This window comes from Pseudophryne corroboree, chromosome 9 (genome assembly GCF_028390025.1).
Source record: "Pseudophryne corroboree isolate aPseCor3 chromosome 9, aPseCor3.hap2, whole genome shotgun sequence".
In the NCBI taxonomy this organism is placed as follows: domain Eukaryota; kingdom Metazoa; phylum Chordata; class Amphibia; order Anura; family Myobatrachidae; genus Pseudophryne; species Pseudophryne corroboree.
In genome coordinates this window covers 348,893,122-348,915,288 of record NC_086452.1, presented here as the reverse complement: position 1 = coordinate 348,915,288, position 22,167 = coordinate 348,893,122, and the positions used below count along the sequence as shown (strand labels likewise).

General features: G+C 44.0%; 2 protein-coding genes across 2 annotated transcripts in view; both read right to left on the bottom strand.

Annotated features, from left to right (window-relative positions):
* Positions 1-173: 173 nt before the first annotated feature.
* Positions 174-6,144, bottom strand: SSTR3 (somatostatin receptor 3). The gene is made up of 2 exons (XM_063940654.1): positions 5,678-6,144; positions 174-2,767 (listed from the first exon to the last, which is right to left on the bottom strand). Exon 2 carries the CDS (start codon positions 2,264-2,266, stop codon positions 1,055-1,057), a length of 1,212 nt encoding a protein of 403 aa, XP_063796724.1. The 5' UTR covers positions 2,267-2,767; positions 5,678-6,144; the 3' UTR covers positions 174-1,054.
* A 607-nt stretch (positions 6,145-6,751) lies between these two features.
* RAC2 (Rac family small GTPase 2) overlaps positions 6,752-22,167 on the bottom strand; it is a 336,789-nt gene continuing 321,373 nt past the window's right edge. The window contains exon 7 of the mRNA XM_063940653.1: positions 6,752-6,986. The gene's annotated coding sequence lies outside the window, so the exon portion shown is untranslated. The remainder of the gene's footprint in view (positions 6,987-22,167) is intronic.

Below are 22,167 nucleotides of genomic sequence, written 5' to 3'. Positions count from 1 at the left end.
ATGTCACAGCACTTTATATTGATAGATTACAAGTACCTTTCGTCCTGGTGCGCTGCTAGCTCACTTTCTACATAATACAGAGGGAAGATAATCTATTTGTTTTGTACCAAATTATTATTGAGGGTTTAAAGCCCTTCTCATTAATGACTCAATGTGCAATGAATACGTTACAGTTATTGTTGGGAAGCGTTTAATTGGCGGTAACTTTCTTATTTATACAGTTGATTCTTTAGAATATTCTTCTGCCTGTCAGTGCAAAATTACAAATGGGGAAAACACAGCAGAACTGAACACAAGAGTGAATATAGCGTATGTGAGTGACACCGAAGCTCTGTTCTGAAAGAGTGGGCATTTTATCTGGCCCTTTCTGTACAGTAAATGGCATAAGCAGTTTTATTTGCTCATTAGTTTCATAGCTGCAGCATAACATTTTGATAAAGATGTGTCTTTGAGTAACATTGACCTCTGCTGTTAGCCTCTCCGAGTGTACAAATGGAAAGCGTAGAGTGTTCGGAGTAGATAAATCATACAACAGTGGTCTAGTACAGCATCGTAGGTTGCAGTTCTTTGGCTCATTGCATCTCTGGCCAGCAGAGCTTGCAATCTATAACATACTATTAAACTCATTTGCAATGAGATTTTTATAAATGTAATCACCTTACTCTATGGGCTGCCCAGTACTTTACACCTTTTCAATTTAAATGTTTGGATGATATGTCAGTTAGCTGCCATTCATAGGAGATAATTATAGTAATAATTATACTGAAAGACAGTATAAAGACCAGTCCATAGGATTTCCAGTCTGGAGTTTCAAAACAAATTGTGAAAATAAATTCCAAATTGATTTCACAAGTTCATTTTGCTCATAGTTATTGACATATAATTCGAAAATTAGATTTTAATGTCTTGTTTTAAGATAAGCTTACATCTGTCCTGGAAAAGATGTTGCCACACATTTCAGGCATAGTCTAGAGTTTTAAAATGTGTTTTTCCACTTCAGAATCAACATGAAATTTTACGTGTAAAATGGAGTTTTGTAGCCACCATAGCCCTTTCACAAATAACTTATGCCGAGCATGTTTTCTTTCTCAGATGCCCCCAGTTCCTCTGGAAGAGCCTTTTGTGATGATGGGCCAACCACTTGCTGCAGTGGCTCTTCGCCACCTGCTCTCTTCCCATTCTCATCCACTCCATCTACTTTTGGATTTCCTCTTTCTTGTGAGATGCCACTAACTCTGCTTAGCTCTCCTTGTGCCCTTTCAACTCCTCCATTCATATCTCCATCTGCCACCCTTACTGAAGTCCGACAGAGAACACGTTTCAAACCCCGCTGGAATGGACGAGCAAGAAGCGCATATATAATAGGATTTAGACAGCTGTTAGCATAGGAAAGAGCTACAACAAATGAGTAAAGTCCATATAATCTTGGACCTGCGGGCAGTGGCCACAGAAGATTAATTATGTTCAAAGCATAAAAGGGCAGCCAGCACAAGATGAAGGCAGTCACTGCAAGGGCCACCATCTTGGTTACTTTACGTTCAGGACCTTGTCGTCGGGCTGGAGCCACTCTAACTCGATTTCCAGACATTCTTACTTGGGCTACAATAAGTAGGTGGCAGATACAAATTACAAGCAATGGACAGAAAAAGCCAAGTGCAGCCGTGTAGAGGATGAAACCAGTCCTCCAGGCCTGTTGCGGTTCAGGCCAAGCAATATGACACATACCAGAATCTTTTGGAACCCCAGCGAAGAAAACTACTGGGAGCACAACCAAGAAGGAGAGAATCCATACTGTTACATTGACGCATTTTGCAACTTTGGGTCTTCTCCACTTTGAAGACTGGATTGGACGAACAACAGCTAAATACCTGTCCAAGCTGAGCACAGTTAAGCAGAAGATGCTGGTGAATTGGTTTACAGCATCAAGAGTCATTACAATCCGACACACAGGTGAGCCAAAGGGCCAATATGACAGAGCACTTTGAGCAGCCAGAAAGGGCAGGCCTAACATAAAAAGATCATCAGCCAAAGCCAAATTTAGAATATACAGAGCTGTAACTGAGTTCTGTCCAGCAGGACTTCGCCATGCCAAGTATATGACCAAGGTGTTACCCCACAATCCTACTGCACAAACAACTAGGTAGACTAGAGGAATGAGGAGCCCAGGGGCTGCCAAGCTTGGAGTAGATGATACATTGGCATACAGCGTTGTGTTAATGTAAGCATAAGAGCTTGAAAAAAGGCTTGTTGGAGAAGTTGGAGTCATACTTGGTTAGAGATCAAAACATGGTTCTCTTTGTTGATTTTCTTGGCATCTTACTGACTCATGAACATCTCTCCAAATCTCAGGAAAAGCCTTATTTATTTCAATACCAGGTGCCGCTTCCTATATCTGGAAAATTATTATTATTTTTTTAATTTGGCAATTTCACAAAAAAAATAAAAAATAGTTTCACTTATATTCTTTGGACTTGTAGGTATCTTATTAATATTGTGCTTGTAGTTGTGCTCACTCCTAAATCATGCATCAAATTTGATACATTTGCAGTGTAAACTCTTTTATTGGGTTGGGCTTGTTCTTAAATCAGTAACATGCTTAAAATTCTTTAGTAGTTTATCCTCAGCAAATAGTCATTTGAAAGTCTTTGGAGGCTGAAGGATATTCCTTTTTTATCTCTTCATAGAAACTGAATGATTTTCTTTATGCAGGTCACTTTTCAGTAACTGTCTCTTTGCTAAGCCCACAGTCTACCTTTGGCTGAGCAGTCTAAAAAAAGAAATGAATAAAAGAAAGAAAAACAGACATTTTTATTTACTTGTTTTAGAAATTGTTCCTAAACTTCCTATAAAATAGTTGATCGCTCTCACTTCTCATTCATCAAACACATGTTGGTGCCTGGGCAGTCTGGTCATTCTTTTCCTTAGTGATGAAGGTAATTAATTACTAAATTGGCACATTCCATATACCAAATGAATAATAAAAAAAAGTGGACTGAATTGATATGTTTTTTTAGCTGTTAAGGCTTTCAGTTGACACCTCAAAGAGAAATTGTGACTGCTATGTTCAGACATTGAAAGTTTCCATAGCAATAATAGTTTAAATTTCAGCTAACAAGGATGTAACACAATAGAGTCTACCCCTGTGATGAACGACATTTGACAGCTTTGACGACCAAGATTTGACTCCTCAAATATGGCTGCCCTCTTGGGACTCATAGGTTGCTATAGTGATGATGTCAGTAGTTGAAATGAGGCCTTGTGTAATTCTCTGGTAAATAATTAAAATGAGAAGTGTTGTGAAAGCAATATGCTTTATTGTGGATAGGGCTGTTAACACTTTCCAATTTAATTCCATGCGGTCTCATAGCTTTATGATTACATGAGGTCATTAATAATTGTATTAAGATGTATTCTTTGTTGTTTTTTATTATACTTTAGGAATTCTAGGGCAGATGTATTAAGCCTGGGGAAGAGATAAAGCAGTGATAGGTGGAAGGTGATAACGCACCAGCCAATAGTTACAGGTTTAAAAAATGACAATTAGGAGTTGATTGGCTAGTGTGTTATCACCTTTCACTTATCACTTCTTTATCACTTTTCAAGGCTTAATACATCTACCCTTATATTTTAAGAAAAACACATATTGGAGTGATTTGGCCAAAACAGATACAGTGGGGTTCAGAATGATATCCCAGCTGACGGGATGCCAGCTGTCAGGATCCCGACAGCCGAAATACCAGCAGCGAGTGCAGTGAGTCCCCTTATGGGCTCATTGCGCTCGCCAGGCTTCAGGACTGGTGGTGAGCTGCCATGGGTTCTATTCTCCCTCGGGTTGTGGTGTGGATCCACCATCAGAGTAGAAATACAGGGGAGCGGTTGGTATTCCAGCTGCCGGCATTTTACCGGCTGTTGGGATTCCGGCGTCGGAACTACATCCCATACAATGTCCATAAGGACGTTTAGTCTACAATCTTGTGTTTGTATCACATACCGTAGCTACTGCTAATGTATTGCAGATACTTTCACTGAAATCACTTCTTCTGGTCAAGCAAAGTCATGTACTATTTTATCTCTAGCCGGCTTAGATTATCTTACATTTAACTCCTTTACACCAATGGTGTTGTAATGAGATCGGTATGGGATGCCAGTGCACAGGATGACGAATGTCAGTATATCGACTTCGGCATCCAGTGCACCTGAATGCCGGCAGGGGGGCAAGCGCAACGAATCCCCTTGCGGCCTCGCTGTGCTTGCCACGCTGCCGGCTCGGTGGTGAGCTTTGCTCGCCACATGTTCTATTCTCCCTTTATGGGAGTCCTGGACACCCACACAGGGGTAATCACCTACTTCGCTGGTATTCTGGCGGCGGTATAGTACCCCTGTTGAGATCCCGGCATCGGTATTGAGACAGTCGGGATCCTGACGGGGCGGTATTTTAACCGCATACCTTTTTTAATACATACACCAGACTCTAATAAACCCCAGGGAAAGCTGAAAGTCAAGTGGCCTAAGACTGCTCATGATAATTTCTGCATATTATAGCTCATTGTATTTAACAAAAAAAAAGTCTTACTGCTAGAGTAGAGCTTATCAGTGGTAGTGGTGTCATTTTAAAAGGGACCATTTATTTTTTTCGCTTTATCAGTGACCTCACATGTATTGCTGTGTCTCATGGTCTGTGCCACTGTGTGACCGGACACTGATAATTAACTTCCTGACTTATGTTAACTCTGGCACTACTAGACTATACTGTATGCTAGAGAATCTATGTACTGGTAAATAGGGAATGGCATACATTGTGATATACATAGACATAGACAGACAGAATGCGCAATATTACCAGGGAGAATAAAAAAGAAAGAATGAAGAAGAGACTCTATTTATATAATGAAAAAGAATGAAGGACGGTAACTAAGAGAGGCACTCAGTGACGCAGACACACCGAAGCATTCTATGCAAAGGCACACAAAGTAACATACACTGTATGTGATATACGGAGTCATAGCGGGTGATATAAAGTCATAGCGGGTGATATAAAACTCATATTGCCTATCCCTAGTGTAAGAAGACATGGATAACGACAATTGCAGTTATGGGTACACAAAACCACGAAAGCAGCACAGGCAATGTCTATAACACACAACAACACAGTAAACTATGTAACTAAGACGTGTTGGTATAGTATCAGAGCTTTTAAGATCACAGTAAACTCTAACATATACAATAAAATGGGGCACATATGGTTTGAGTACAATGCCATATCCAAATGACCAATGTCAGACTGCGACACAATTCTAATTAAAAATCAGATTAGTAATAAATAAATAAATAAATAACAATAATTATATAACTGAAAAATGAGAAACAGCAGCAAAGGAACATGTCATAGATACAGTTTGACTTTACAATGTGAATATTTGTGCAAATTCAGACAAACATGTTTTAGGTAAAAATAAAGGAACAACATAAATGACAACACGAGTAATACATGTACTATATCATATAGATATAGATCTAAGCACAGGTGGGGACAATATATGCAGTATGCTGGAGAGATTTTGCAGGAACAATGATATCACTCTCAGGTGGCTTCGTCAGAAAGGTAAAGCCTCTATATTGAGTGCTTCAGGCGAATGTCTAGCAGGTGCAGTTTGGTGCCTGTTACAGAGCTACTTACCTGTTCTAGAACCCTGAAATGTCCAGCTGTTACACTAGTTACAAGCATCCAGCTGTGCGTCTATCACAGGTAGACATAGGTGTGCTGCTTATGATGACTTGGTTGGGTCAGTCTCACATGTACAAGTGAGTCCCCTAGGTGCTGCTGGTTTTTTTTTTCCTCCTTAACAATTCATACGCCCCTTTCCTTCCTTTTAACCTGTTCATACATTGTTTCGGTGCCCCTTTTCTTCTGTCTCTATCTCTCCATATCAAGGATTTGTCTGTCAGTGGCACACAGGTTGCAAACCAATCAGGGGCTGAGAAGGTGGAGAGAGGGGGAGTGAGTGGGAGTGAGGGAGAGAGAGAAAGAGCTATAAATACATAGTCAGAGAGAGGGATGGACAGAGAAAAAGAGTGAGAATTTAAAAAAAGAAAATAGACAGAAATAATGAAGAGAGCCAGGGAGAAATGTATTCACTCTTTTCTTAGCAATGCTGTGTTTCCTCTGCGTATTCCTATTATTTCCATGACTCTGTAGCCGCATTTTTTAAATCATTCATTAATGAGGCTGCAAAGACACTATTTTCCAAAAGAGACAGGGGGCAAATGCAAAATCCCATGCCTGCAACCCTTTCAATGCTGGTGATGCTCTAGTACAGAGCACTTTTTATCTTGCCAAGTATCTTAAGTGGTAAAGAATGAGTTAATGGGAGTCATACAGTGACCTCTCCGCCTTTACTGCGTCATTCTTTACACTCATTCTCCCCCTCTCTGCCTCATTCATTTTTCTGCATGCATCCATCCTACCCCATTCATTCCCTCTCCTCTGCTAACCCTTGCGCACTGACACTCACATACCAATGCACCAATATCATGCACATGCACAGCAGCATCTCTGTGGCTAGCAGACGTACTATCATCATGTTATTATAACATACCGATCACACAGTTCTGCAAACAGTCACTGCACAAGATCATTACAAACCTGTGCACAAAAATATAATACACAGATGTGCACTGTGCAGTGAGATGAGTCACACAAAGTATATTGAACAAGTTATCTCATATTATTTAGTAGACTACAGACAAGGCACACAGTAAGACAAAATATTTATTTATAGTCTGAACAGTATTACAGGATTACAAGATGAAAAAGGATATTTAAGCACAACTGCGGGAAGAAAAGCAATGGATAGTATTGAACAATGTGTTCTAGAGCAGCTAGTTACATGAGTGATTTGCGGAGACTTGGGTGGTAGGGGAGTTTTGGACATAAAGGGCTAAGCAATTGTCTTTTGGAACAAGCTGGAGAATCTTCACCTGAAACCCTGCACAACAGAAAAGAAAGACCGTTAGAAACAGCTGAGATGGTTTTCTGGTGCCTACGGGAGACACCATGATCATTTCACCTTTTGTCAAATAGTAAATTATGTCAGGGGCAGGCATTCATGGACATTTGCATTTTGCTAGTATGTGTTAGCATAGTTGAATAATAAGAGACAGGGCAGCCATCGGGGGAAGGACTGTGGGGACTGGGGTCCCGGGCCCATACAAAGACGGGGGCCCCACCTGGCTCCTACCACCAGTACCGGTAGAACTGCACCAGTCTGTACTGTAAATCAACAGCAGTCTGATTTACAAGGAGGATTTCTTAAAACAAGCCTTATCTGCGCATCATCCAGAGTTGCCTACCCTCCCTCATTCTGCAGGAGACTCCCTGAAATAGTATCAATCTCCCTCACTCCTCGAATAGACTAGCAATCTCCCTAATTTTACTTTACATTCTTGGGGTAATAAAATAAATCAGAGATACATACATTCAAAGGAGTGCATCAGTGCCATTTCCCTGCATTGTTATAAGGCACAATGATCCCTATGGCTTCATGCATTTTAAATAAAGTTTCTCTTGGCCACTTACAGTATATGGAACTTCTTGTAAAACACAATACACAAACATTTCCTGTAAAACATCAATGTATTTTCTTCAACAAGTAGATCTTACAAACTTTGGGGCTCATTTACATTTGGATGCAAGTCATTTTTATGACACGCCACTCAGATGTAGCCGTGCACGTCCGCGCCGATAGGTGTTACTTTCATAATCTTCCTGAAATGCTTTTTTAAAAGTAGGCAAATTATGGCATTAGCTCTCTGTAAACCGTTCCTGTAGGTCCGCAACACTCCACTTTTATGTAATGTCACAATGTATGACATCACACAGGGGTGGAACAGAGCGGCAGAATCTTTTTTTGGGAGGGAGGGGCCCTGTCTATTTTGTCAGTCCTGGGCCCCATAATTTCTGATGACAGTCCTGATAAGAGATAATAAACTATATAAAATGGTAAGCAAGACACTGAAAGAACCTAGCGGCTACAATGTACATGTTGCGAATGCACAGTAGAAGACATTTATGATGCACCAAACAGTTGACACGCAACTTCCTGCCTCAATTAGTACCAGAGCATCTATATTTTCACCAAAGTGCATCGATTTGTGCCTTGCCTATGTTTTTGGGAACACTGTTCTGCGCCACTCCGTCCTCGCCTTCAGACAGCCACAGCCTGTTAATTAAGATGCAGCTTAGGGGGCACTGCATTCGACGATGCGGGACCCATTCTGCACATGCACAGAAAGAGTCATGCACAGTCCTCCCGCCATCGTAGTTGTGCGCAAGCCATCAGGTTTGTGTACAGCTGTGAATTAGGCCTTATGTACGGCATCAGAATGATACAAAACTATGGTGTTCGCAGTGTATATCCTGTGAATATCACAAATGGGGTCCAGTGGAGGCAGGATCCCACCCCCTATCACGCCTGGCGGCAGTATTCTGATGTTACTGCTGACGGGTGCGACAACTTCATTTCAGCACGCTACCCCCTGAGGTAGCAAGCTGAAATGCATGTGAAAAGACCCGTTTGGGTGCCCAAACAGGTCTCTTCACGATCGCTTCCATTATTTTAGTTGGGTTTAGGCGTTTGACGCTCCTAAACCAGACTGTATTGAGCGCGATCAGTGCGATAAACCTCCTAATGATAGTGTGTGGACCCTTATTCAAAAGTAAAGCATTCAATACCTTTAATACCAAGAAATAATGACACGGAGACTTGAAGTTGGCAGAAAATTGTTAGCTATTTATTGTACCCTAACCATTAGAAAAAAACCTGTAAAGTAAAATTTAAGTTAACGTGCCGATTCAGCCGGCATATGGTGGCAGAAAAAAGAACGGCTATATTCAACTGACGATAACCTCAAAAAACATTAAAACCCAAACGATCCTAATTTACCACAAACCATACATAGGTAATAGGTGCCCGACTCAGACCTCCACGCTGACTGCCCACCCGAATGGGTGATGACGCTGCCCCCTGATGGGTGATCTAGCGGCCTTAAAAGTCAATGGAGGTGAGTGCACCTAAACCACACCAATACTGTAAACAACTGCAACTAACAAGTCAAATTACAACCTGCCGTTCTTTTCCGCCGACAAATAGCCAACGATAACACACGCTAACAATTCAGAGCCAAGGCACTCCGTGCCAAAACCTCTACCAAATGGGGTGGGAGGGCGGGAAGGAAAACCAGCAGCAAGAGAGACCAAGCTAGGCTGTACATCCCTATATATACTGATCCCTCCCCTCTCTAACATTGGCTGTACTTTTCATCACAGTTAGGTCCACCCCTCACAGGAGGTTTAACTCTCTCCATTCCTATGCTGTCATTTCGCTCTCCTAACGGGGTACATTTGCATATCCCTCAGCGAGCTCCTGTCACTTTAGACGGGAGATAGCAGGTGCGATATCATTTGAATCCGGCTCTTAGAGGGCTATTCAAATGTTCATAATTTGGCGATAATTAAAGGGCGCCTATTGCTGCTATTTAATTGTTCTTAACGCCCTGTAATTATAGTGCTTGACGCGGGCAGGTAGACAGGGTTTAGCCACGTAAAGCGGCAAAACCCATCTAAACTAATGGGCGTGGCAGGGAAAAATCCTGTTTGGGCGCCCAAACATCCGACATTTCACACATTTAAGCTCACAGTCTCCAGGGCTGTGAGTTGAAATTTGACTGCTGCGGTTAAGCGCCGTCTGATGGGAGCAACATTTCAATAGCTCCAATAGATGCCCATTAGTATTCCCCGCCTAGTGACATCACTGAAGAAAAACCTGTGTGACAAACATAGTGGAAGCAATCATTATATTTAGTCAACGTTGAAAAAAATGCAGTATATACTGTAATTGGTCCAGGCCACAAAATAACATTTTGTAGTTGTGCAAATTCCAAAATAGTAGCCTCGGATAGGTAGTAGTAGGATGCTAAATAAATAAAAATATCAAAGTGGACAAATCCTAGCGTTTCTTAATAATACTACTGTATACCATTGTCCTGTGTCATTCCTAAACACGACATTCCCTCCACCCCCTAGATTGAAAGCTCCTTGGAGCAGGGCCCTCTTCCCTCCAGTTCTCACAGCCCTTTTCTATCACATTTCAATTACAGCTCTCTCCTAGATAGTGAATGTCTATACCTGTTGTCTATACCTGCATCTCCTTTCGCTCGTTACGGTGTATCTCTTCCAGTGGCTGCCCGCCCCTAGAAGTATGCTGACTACTCTTGTTTCTTTACATCTTAGCTGCATTGTGTACTGAGAATTGTGGTGCTAATTGTTACCCTTGCTCTGTTTTAGTTTTTCTGTTGCTGTAATGTTAAGTTCTATGGGGGTAATTCAGAGTTGATTGCAGCAACAAATTTGTTAGTAGTTGGGCAAAACCATGTGCACTGCAGGTGTGGCAGATATAACGATATACATAGGTGTGCGCAGGGGGGGTGACTGGTGCGCACAGGCACCCCCTAATGTCAGGCACCCCGATCTCACATGCCTGATGCAGCGATCGCCGAGCAAGCTGAATACTGTCCCCTCTGCGCTGCACCCTGTCAGGACTGTATTACTGACCGGACGCCTGGGTTAATCAAGGGTGCCACTGCCACCGGCTTTCAAACTCACGGCTCCACCTCCATGTACAAAAACAGTGTGATGTGACGTGATGACGTCATGCTGCTTGCACGCCCACCCGCCACATGCCCACCTCTCTCCTTCTATACTATGCCAACACCAGCCATTGATGAGGATCAGCATGCAGCCAGTGTTCCTCTTAGGAAGACAAATTCAATACTGGCAGACGGCCGGCAGCAGCATTGACACGTAACTCGGTATTCCAGCAGCAGCAGTACTAGTCTGCGACTGTCAGTGTCAGGGAGTGACTGACTTGTAAGTAAGCTGCTGCAGCTTGCAGGGGAAAGAGAGGGGGAGCCAGACCTGGCTGAGGAGAAGCAGTGTAATTGCAGTGAGTGCCATCAGGGGTTTGTTTGGTGCACACCACAACATCTGACAATGTATCTGCTTTATTAGGATTGGTACAGGGATGTATATTTTATATTGTGTTGATCGTCAATAGATGGTGCTAGACATGCCCGAAAGTCGGTGCTAGACACACCCCTCCGACGGTGCACCCCCTAATAAAATGTGCTGCGCACGCCTATGACGATATAACATGTGCAGGAGAGTTAGATTTGGGTGGGTTATATTGTTTTTGTGCAGGGTGAATACTGGCTGCTTTATTTTTACACTGCAATTTAGATTTCAGTTTGAACACACCCCACCCAAATCTAACTCTCTCTGCACATGTTATATCTGGCCCCCCCTGCACTGCACATGGGCCCTCATTCCGAGTTGATCGGTCGCAAGGCGAATTTAGCAGAGTTACACACGCTAAGCCGCCGCCTACTGGGAGTGAATCTTAGCTTCTTAAAATTGCGACCGATGTATTCGCAATATTGCGATTACTAACTACTTAGCAGTTTCAGAGTAGCTCCAGACTTACTCTGCCTGTGCGATCAGTTCAGTGCTTGTCGTTCCTGGTTGACGTCACAAACACACCCAGCGTTCGCCCAGGCACTCCCACCGTTTCTCCGGCCACTCCTGCGTTTTTTCCGGAAACGGTAGCGTTTTCAGCCACACGCCCCTGAAACGCCGTGTTTCCGCCCAGTAACACCCATTTCCTGTCAATCACATTACGATCGCCGGAGCGAAGAAAAAGCCGTGAGTAAAAATACTTTCTTCATAGTAAAGTTACTTGGCGCAGTCGCAGTGCGAACATTGCGCATGCGTACTAAGCGGATTTTCACTGCGATGCGATGAAAAATACCGAGCGAACAACTCGGAATGAGGGCCATGGTTTTGCCCAACTGCTAACAAATTTGCTGCTGCGATCAACTCTGAATTAGGCCCCATGTACCCTGTATTGTTCTAATGTGTGTACGGCACTGGGAAACACTTGTGGTGCCCTATAAATAAAACTTATTATTATTATTGTTATTATTATTATTATTATTATTATTACAAGCCAGATATTACAGTTACCACATGGAATGCCACTTTTGCTGCTTAAGTGCTTGGTTTGTTTGTGCCCCACAATTTTAAATATTATGGGTTTTAGTCTATGGTTTTAAATTCAGACTGAAATGCCTCAATTTTTTCTTCTCATTATAATTATCCTCATCAGTGCCTCTGCTAATTCCAACATGAATTAGCTCAAAATTGCTTGGACCTCTATGGGGTGGCAAGCACTTTTTTGCGAATTCAGGATGCCGTAAAGTGGGGCCGCTGCCGCGATGACTTGCACCCCCTAGATGTGCCTGTTTTAGAGGTGACAGATCAGTACTAGGAGGTACAATATGATACCTGAGACGATATAGAAGATACATGGATTTTTCTTTTCCAATGAGCATTTAACTACAAGTAGTAGCAAGACCAATAGTAACTATATATAAGCAGTTTCTTACCACTGTGAGTGGTGTATGTGATTGTGGCTATTTTCTTTCTTTCTTTCTTTCTTTCTTTCTTTCTTTCTTTCTTTCTTTCTTTCTTTCTTTCTTTCTTTTATTCTTTCTTTCTTTCTCAAAATGATTCACAATTATCACTATGTGTTCTTTTAAGCTATTGCCTTAGGGAAGAAGGGTGGGGTTCTCATGTGTTTTTTGGATGTTTCACACTTTTTTCATATGTAATCTTTCCTAGCATTTGTGCTGGTATTCACTCAACAAATACAAGCTGTCTGGATTTGCACTTGTTTGCCTTATAAGTAGTGATGTGCACCGGAAATTTTTGGGGGTTTGTGTTTCGGTTTTGGATTCGGTTCCGTGGCCGTGTTTTGGATTCGGACGTGTTTTGGCAAAACCTCCCTGAAATTTTTTTGTCAGATTCGGGTGTGTTTTGGATTCGGGTGTTTTTTTACAAAAAACCCTCAAAAATAACTTAAATCATAGAATTTGGGGGTCATTTTGATCCCATAGTATTATTAACCTCAATAACCATAATTTCCACTCATTTTCAGTCTATTCTGAACACCTCACACCTCACAATATTATTTTTAGTCCTAAAATTTGCACCGAGGTCGCTGGATGACTAAGCTAAGCGACCCAAGTGGCCGACACAAACACCTGGCCCATCTAGGAGTGGCACTGCAGTGTCAGACAGGATAGCACTTCAAAAAAATAGTCCCCAAACAGCACATGATGCAAAGAAAAAAAGAGGCGCAATGAGGTAGCTGTGTGACTAAGCTAAGCGACCCAAGTGGCCGACACAAACACCTGGCCCATCTAGGAGTGGCACTGCAGTGTCAGACAGGATGGCAGATTTAAAAAATAGTCCCCAAACAGCACATGATGCAAAGAAAAAAAGAGGTGCATCAAGGTCGCTGGATGGCTAAGCTAAGCGACACAAGTGGCCGACACAAACACCTGGCCCATCTAGGAGTGGCACTGCAGTGTCAGGCAGGATGGCACTTCAAAAAAATAGTCCCCAAACAGCACATGATGCAAAGAAAAATGAAAGAAAAAAGAGGTGCAAGATGGAATTGTCCTTGGGCCCTCCCACCCACCCTTATGTTGTATAAACAGGACATGCACACTTTAACAAACCCATCATTTCAGCGACAGGGTCTGCCACACGACTGTGACTGAAATGACTGGTTGGTTTGGGCCCCCACCAAAAAAGAAGCAATCAATCTCTCCTTGCACAAACTGGCTCTATAGAGGCAAGATGTCCACCTCCTCCTCATCGTCCGATTCCTCACCCCTTTCACTGTGTACATCCCCCTCCTCACAGATTATTCATTCGTCCCCACTGGAATCCACCATCTCAGGTCCCTGTGTACTTTCTGGAGGCAATTGCTGGTGAATGTCTCCATGGAGGAATTGATTATAATTCATTTTGATGAACATCATCTTCTCCACATTTTCTGGACGTAACCTCGTACGCCGATTGCTGACAAGGTGAGCGGCTGCACTAAACACTCTTTCGGAGTACACACTGGAGGGGGGGCAACTTAGGTAAAATAAAGCCAGTTTGTGCAAGGGCCTCCAAATTGCCTCTTTTTCCTGCCAGTATACGTACGGACTGTCTGACGTGCCTACTTGGATGCGGTCACTCATATAATCCTCCACCATTCTTTCAATGGTGACAGAATCATATGCAGTGACAGTAGACGACATGTCAGTAATCGTTGGCAGGTCCTTCAGTCCGGACCAGATGTCAGCACTCGCTCCAGACTGCCCTGCATCACTGCCAGCGGGTGGGCTCGGAATTCTTAGCCTTTTCCTCGCAGCCCCAGTTGCGGGAGAATGTGAAGGAGGAGCTGTTGACAGGTCACGTTCCACTTGACTTGACAATTTTCTCACCAGCAGGTCTTTGAACCTCTGCCGACTTGTGTCTGCTGGAAAGAGAGATACAACGTAGGTTTTAAATCTAGGATCGAGCATGGTGGCCAAAATGTAGTGGTCTGATTTCAACAGATTGACCACCCATGAATCCTGGTTAAGCGAATTAAGGGCTCCATCCACAAGTCCCACATGCCTAGCGGAATCGCTCTGTTTTAGCTCCTCCTTCAATGTCTCCAGCTTCTTCAGCAAAACCCTGATGTATTCCCCCTCCATTGCCTATATCGTGGGCAGATGTATAGGCTTGAATGGCCTTTTGCTGCCCTCCATCCTCTGAAGCATGGTTGAATTCCACCTCGTTACCACCTCTTGCTTCAGATGATGGCAGGGCAGGTTCAGGACTGTTTGCTGGTGCTCCAGTCTTCGGCACGCGGTGGCTGAATGCCGAAAGTGGCCCGCAATTCTTCGGACAACCGACAGCATCTCTTGCACGCCCCTGACGTTTTTTAAATTATTCTGCACCACCAAATTTAATGTATGTGCAAAACATGGGACGTGCTGGAATTTGCCCAGATGTAATGCACGCACAATATTGGTGGCGTTGTCCGATGTCACAAATCCCCAGGAGAGTCCGATTGGGGTAAGCCATTCTGCGATGATGTTCCTCAGTTTCCGTAAGAGGTTGTCAGCTGTGTGCCTCTTATGGAAAGCGGTGATACAAAGCGTAGCCTGCCTAGGAACGAGTTGGCGTTTGCGAGATGCTGCTACTGGTGCCGCCGCTGCTGTTCTTGCTGCGGGAGTCAATACATCTACCCAGTGGGCTGTCACAGTCATATAGTCCTGAGTCTGCCCTGCTCCACTTGTCCACATGTCCGTGGTTAAGTGGACATTGGGTACAACTGCATTTTTTAGGACACTGGTGACTCTTTTTCTGACGTCTGTGTACATTTTCGGTATCGCCTGCCTAGAGAAATGGAACCTAGATGGTATTTGGTACCAGGGACGCAGTACCTCAATCAAGTCTCTAGTAGAGATGAGCGGGTTCGGTTCCTCGGAATCCGAACCCCCCCCGATCTTCAGCCTTTTTACACGGGTCCGAGGCAGACTCGGATCTTCCCGCCTTGCTCGGCTAACCCGAGCGCGCCCGAACGTCATCATCCCGCTGTCGGATTCTCGCGAGGCTCGTATTCTATCGCGAGACTCGGATTCTATATAAGGAGCCGCGCGTCGCCGCCATTTTCACACGTGCATTGAGATTGATAGGGAGAGGACGTGGCTGGCGTCCTCTCCGTTAGAATAGATAGAGACACTTGAGTTGATTACTTAGTAATTTTGGGGAGCATTAGGAGTACTCAGAGTGCAGAGTTTTGCTGATAGTTAGTTACTAGTGACTGACCACCACCAGTTTTATTTATTATTTAATATAATCCGTTCTCTGCCTGAAAAAAAAATGATACACAGTCACATACCATATCTGTGCTCAGCCTCAGTGTGCTGCATGATGATAATATCATCTATGTATATCTGACTGTGCTGAGTGCTCACTGCTCACACAGCTGAATTGTGGGGGAGACTGGGGTGCAGTTATAGCAGGAGTACAGTGCACACTTTTGCTGCCAGTGTGACTGACCAGTGACCACCAGTATATTGTCTGCCTGAAAAAGTTAAACACTCCTGTGGTGTTTTTTTATTTTATTCTATAAACGCATTCTGCTGACAGTGTCCAGCAGGTCCGTCATTCATTATATTATATAAATATTTACCTGCAGTAGTGTTATATTTTTTTTGTTCATCTCTATCATCTTTATCATCTCTATATTAGCAGACGCAGTACGGTAGTCCACGGCTGTGGCTACCTCTGTGTCGTCAGTGCTCGTCCATAATTGTATACCTACCTGTGGTGGGGTTTTTTTTTCTATCTTCTTCATACTAGTAGTTTAGGAGTCTGCTGACAGTGTCCAGCAGGTCCGTCATTATATTATATATACCTGCAGTAGTGATATATATATATATTTTTTATATCATTATCATCTCTATACTAGCAGACGCAGTACGGTAGTCCACGGCTGTAGCTACCTCTGTGTCGTCAGTGCTCGTCCATAATTGTATACCTACCTGTGGTGGGGTTTTTTTTTCTATCTTCTTCATACTAGTAGTTTAGGAGTCTGCTGACAGTGTCCAGCAGGTCCGTCATTATATTATATATACCTGCAGTAGTGATATATATATATTTTTTATATCATTATCATCTCTATACTAGCAGACGCAGTACGGTAGTCCACGGCTGTGGCTACCTCTGTGTCGTCAGTGCTCGTCCATAATTGTATACCTACCTGTGGTGGTTTTTTTTTTCTATCTTCTTCATACTAGTAGTTTAGGAGTCTGCTGACAGTGTCCAGCAGGTCCGTCATTATATTATAAGTACCTGCAGTAGTGATATATATATTTTTTTTATATCATTATCATCTCTATACTAGCAGACGCAGTATGGCAGTCCACGGCTGTAGCTACCTCTGTGTCGTCAGTGCTCGTCCATAATTGTATACCTACCTGTGGTGGGGTTTTTTTTCTATCTTCTTCATACTAGTAGTTTAGGAGTCTGCTGACAGTGTCCAGCAGGTCCGTCATTATATTATATATACCTGCAGTAGTGATATATATATATTTTTTATATCATTATCATCTCTATACTAGCAGACGCAGTACGGTAGTCCACGGCTGTAGCTACCTCTGTGTCGTCAGTGCTAGTCCATAATTGTATACCTACCTGTGGTGGTTTTTTTTTTTCTATCTTCTTCATACTAGTAGTTTAGGAGTCTGCTGACAGTGTCCAGCAGGTCAGTCATTATATTATATATACCTGCAGTAGTGATATATATATATTTTTTATATCATTATCATCTCTATACTAGCAGACGCAGTACGGTAGTCCACGGCTGTAGCTACCTCTGTGTCGTCAGTGCTCGTCCATAATTGTATACCTACCTGTGGTGGTTTTTTTTTTTCTATCTTCTTCATACTAGTAGTTTAGGAGTCTGCTGACAGTGTCCAGCAGGTCCGTCATTATATTATATATACCTGCAGTAGTGATATATATATATTTTTTATATCATTATCATCTCTATACTAGCAGACGCAGTACGGTAGTCCACGGCTGTGGCTACCTCTGTGTTGTCAGTGCTCGTCCATAATTGTATACCTACCTGTGGTGGGTTTTTTTTTTCTATCTTCTTCATACTAGTAGTTTAGGAGTCTGCTGACAGTGTCCAGCAGGTCCGTCATTATATTATATATACCTGCAGTAGTGATATATATATATTTTTTATATCATTATCATCTCTATACTAGCAGATGCAGTACGGTAGTCCACGGCTGTAGCTACCTCTGTGTCGTCAGTGCTCGTCCATAATTGTATACCTACCTGTGGTGGGGTTTTTTTTTAATCTTCTTCATACTAGTAGTTTAGGAGTCTGCTGACAGTGTCCAGCAGGTCCGTCATTATATTATATATACCTGCAGTAGTGATATATATATATTTTTTATATAATTATCATCTCTATACTAGCAGACGCAGTACGGTAGTCCACGGTTGTAGCTACCTCTGTGTCGTCAGTCACTCGTCATCCATAAGTATACTAGTATCCATCCATCTCCATTGTTTACCTGAGGTGCCTTTTAGTTGTGCCTATTAAAATATGGAGAACAAAAATGTTGAGGTTCCAAAAATAGGGAAAGATCAAGATCCACTTCCACCTCGTGCTGAAGCTGCTGCCACTAGTCATGGCCGAGACGATTAAATTCCATCAACGTCGTCTGCCAAGGCCGATGCCCAATGTCATAGTACAGAGCATGTAAAATCCAAAACACAAAATATCAGTAAAAAAAGGACTCAAAAATCTAAAATAAAATCGTCGTCGGAGAAGCGTAAACTTGCCAATATGCCATTTACCACACGGAGTGGCAAGGAACGGCTGAGGCCCTGGCCTATGTTCATGGCTAGTGGTTCAGCTTCACATGAGGATGGAAGCACTCAGCCTCTCGCTAGAAAAATGAAAAGACTTAAGCTGGCAAAAGCACAGCAAAGAACTGTGCGTTCTTCGAAATCACAAATCCACAAGGAGAGTCCAATTGTGTCGGTTGCGATGCCTGACCTTCCCAACACTGGACGTGAAGAGCTTGCGCCTTCCACCATTTGCACGCCCCCTGCAAGTGCTGGAAGGAGCACCCGCAGTCCAGTTCCTGATAGTCAGATTGAAGATGTCAGTGTTGAAGTACACCAAGATGAGGAGGATATGGGTGTTGCTGGAGCTGGGGAGGAAATTGACAAGGAGGATTCTGATGGTGAGGTGGTTTGTTTAAGTCAGGCACCCGGGGAGACACCTGTTGTCCGTGGGAGGAATATGGCCATTGACATGCCTGGTGAAAATACCAAAAAAATCAGCTCTTCGGTGTGGAAGTATTTCAACAGAAATGCAGACAACAGGTGTCAAGCCGTGTGTTGCCTTTGTCAAGCTGTAATAAGTAGGGGTAAGGACGTTAACCACCTCGGAACATCCTCCCTTATACGTCACCTGCAGCGCATTCATCATAAGTCAGTGACAAGTTCAAAAACTTTGGGCGACAGCGGAAGCAGTCCACTGACCAGTAAATCCCTTCCTCTTGTAACCAAGCTCACGCAAACCACCCCACCAACTCCCTCAGTGTCAATTTCCTCCTTCCCCAGGAATGCCAATAGTCCTGCAGGCCATGTCACTGGCAATTCTGACGAGTCCTCTCCTGCCTGGGATTCCTCCGATGCATCCTTGAGTGTAACGCCTACTGCTGCTGGCGCTGCTGTTGTTGCTGCTGGGAGTCGATGGTCATCCCAGAGGGGAAGTCGTAAGACCACTTTTACTACTTCCACCAAGCAATTGACTGTCCAACAGTCCTTTGCGAGGAAGATGAAATATCACAGCAGTCATCCTGCTGCAAAGCGGATAACTGAGGCCTTGGCATCCTGGGCGGTGAGAAACGTGGTTCCGGTATCCATCATTACTGCAATGCCAACTATAGACTTGATTGAGGTACTGTGTCCCCGGTACCAAATACCATCTAGGTTCCATTTCTCTAGGCAGGCGATACCGAAAATGTACACAGACCTCAGAAAAAGACTCACCAGTGTCCTAAAAAATGCAGTTGTACCCAATGTCCACTTAACCACGGACATGTGGACAAGTGGAGCAGGGCAGACTCAGGACTATATGACTGTGACAGCCCACTGGGTAGATGTATTGACTCCCGCCGCAAGAACAGCAGCGGCGGCACCAGTAGCAGCATCTCACAAACGCCAACTCTTTCCTAGGCAGGCTACGCTTTGTATCACCGCTTTCCAGAATACGCACACAGCTAAAAACCTCTTACGGCAACTGAGGAATATCATCGCAGAATGGCTTACCCCAATTGGACTCTCCTGTGGATTTGTGGCATCGGACAACGCCAGCAATATTGTGTGTGCATTAAATATGGGCAAATTCCAGCACGTCCCATGTTTTGCACATACCTTGAATTTGGTGGTGCAGAATTATTTAAAAAACGAGAGGGGCGTGCAAGAGATGCTGTCGGTGGCCAGAAGAATTGCGGGACACTTTCGGCGTACAGGCACCACGTACAGAAGACTGGAGCAACACCAAAAACGCCTGAACCTGCCCTGCCATCATCTTAAGCAAGAAGTGGTAACGAGGTGGAATTCAACCCTCTATATGCTTCAGAGGTTGGAGGAGCAGCAAAAGGCCATTCAAGCCTATACAACTGACCACGATATAGAAGGTGGAATGCACCTGTCTTAAGCGCAGTGGAGAATGATTTCAACGTTGTGCAAGGTTCTGCAACTTTTTGAACTTGCCACACGTGAAGTCAGTTCAGACACTGCCAGCCTGAGTCAGGTCATTCCCCTCATCAGGCTTTTGCAGAAGAAGCTGGAGACATTGAAGGAGGAGCTAACACTGAGCGATTCCGCTAGGCATGTGGGACTTGTGGATGGAGCCCTTAATTCGCTTAACAAGGATTCACGGGTGGTCAATCTGTTGAAATCAGAGCACTACATTTTGGCCACCGTGCTCGATCCTAGATTTAAAACCTACGTTGTATCTCTCTTTCCGGCAGACACAAGTCTGCAGGGGTTCAAAGAACTGCTGGTGAGAAAATTGTCAAGTCAAGCGGAACGCGACCTGTCAACATCTCCTCCTTCACATTCTCCCACAACTGGGGGTGCGAGGAAAAGGCTCAGAATTCCGAGCCCACCCGCTGGCGGTGATGCAGGGCAGTCTGGAGCGACTGCTGATGCTGACATCTGGTCCGGACTGATGGACCTGACAACGATTACGGACATGTCGTCTACTGTCACTGCATATGATTCTCTCACCATTGAAAGAATGGTGGAGGATTATATGAGTGACCGCATCCAAGTAGGCACGTCAGACAGTCCGTACGTATACTGGCAGGAAAAAGAGGCAATTTGGAGGCCCTTGCACAAACTGGCTTTATTCTACCTAAGTTGCCCTCCCACAAGTGTGTACTCCGAAAGAGTGTTTAGTGCCGCCGCTCACCTTGTCAGCAATCGGCGTACGAGGTTACTTCCAGAAAATGTGGAGAAGATGATGTTCATTAAAATGAATTATAATCAATTCCTCCATGGAGACATTCACCAGCAGCAATTGCCTCCACAAAGTACACAGGGAGCTGTGATGGTGGATTCCAGTGGGGACGAATTGATAATCTGTGAGGAGGGGGATGTACACGGTGATGAATCGGAGGATGATGATGAGGTGGACATCTTGCCTCTGTAGAGCCAGTTTGTGCAAGGAGAGATTAATTGCTTCTTTTTTGGTGGGGGTCCAAACCAACCCGTCATTTCAGTCACAGTCGTGTGGCAGACCCTGTCACTGAAATGATGGGTTGGTTAAAGTGTGCATGTCCTGTTTATACAACATAAGGGTGGGTGGGAGGGCCCAAGGACAATTCCATCTTGCACCTCTTTTTTCTTTCATTTTTCTTTGCGTCATGTGCTGTTTGGGGAGTGTTTTTTGGAAGGGCCATCCTGCGTGACACTGCAGTGCCACTCCTAGATGGGCCAGGTGTTTGTGTCGGCCACTAGGGTCGCTTATCTTAGTCACACAGCTACCTCATTGCGCCTCTTTTTTTTCTTCTTTGCGTCATGTGCTGTTTGGGGAGTATTTTTTGGAAGGGCCATCCTGCGTGACACTGCAGTGCCACTCCTAGATGGGCCAGGTGTTTGTGTCGGCCACTAGGGTCACTTATCTTAGTCACACAGCTACCTCATTGCGCCTCTTTTTTTCTTTGCGTCATGTGCTGTTTGGGGAGTGTTTTTTGGAAGGGCCATCCTGTGTGACACTACAGTGCCACTCCTAGATGGGCCAGGTGTTTGTGTCGGCCACTAGGGTCACTTATCTTAGTCACACAGCTACCTCATTGCGCCTCTTTTTTTTCTTCTTTGCGTCATGTGCTGTTTGGGGAGTATTTTTTGGAAGGGCCATCCGGCCTGACATTGCAGTGCCACTCCTAGATGGGCCAGGTGTTTGTGTCGGCCACTAGGGTCGCTTAGCTTACTCACACAGCTACCTCATTGCGCCTCTTTTTTTCTTTGCGTCATGTGCTGTTTGGGGAGTGTTTTTTGGAAGGGCCATCCTGCGTGACACTGCAGTGCCACTCCTAGATGGGCCAGGTGTTTGTGTCGGCCACTAGGGTCGCTGAGCTTAGTCACACAGCTACCTCATTGCGCCTCTTTTTTTCTTTGCG

What these genes read in the sequence shown, in the direction of transcription:
- SSTR3 (XM_063940654.1), bottom strand. Translation starts at nt 2,266, where the DNA reads ATGACTCCAACTTCTCCAACAAGCCTTTTTTCAAGCTCTTATGCTTAC.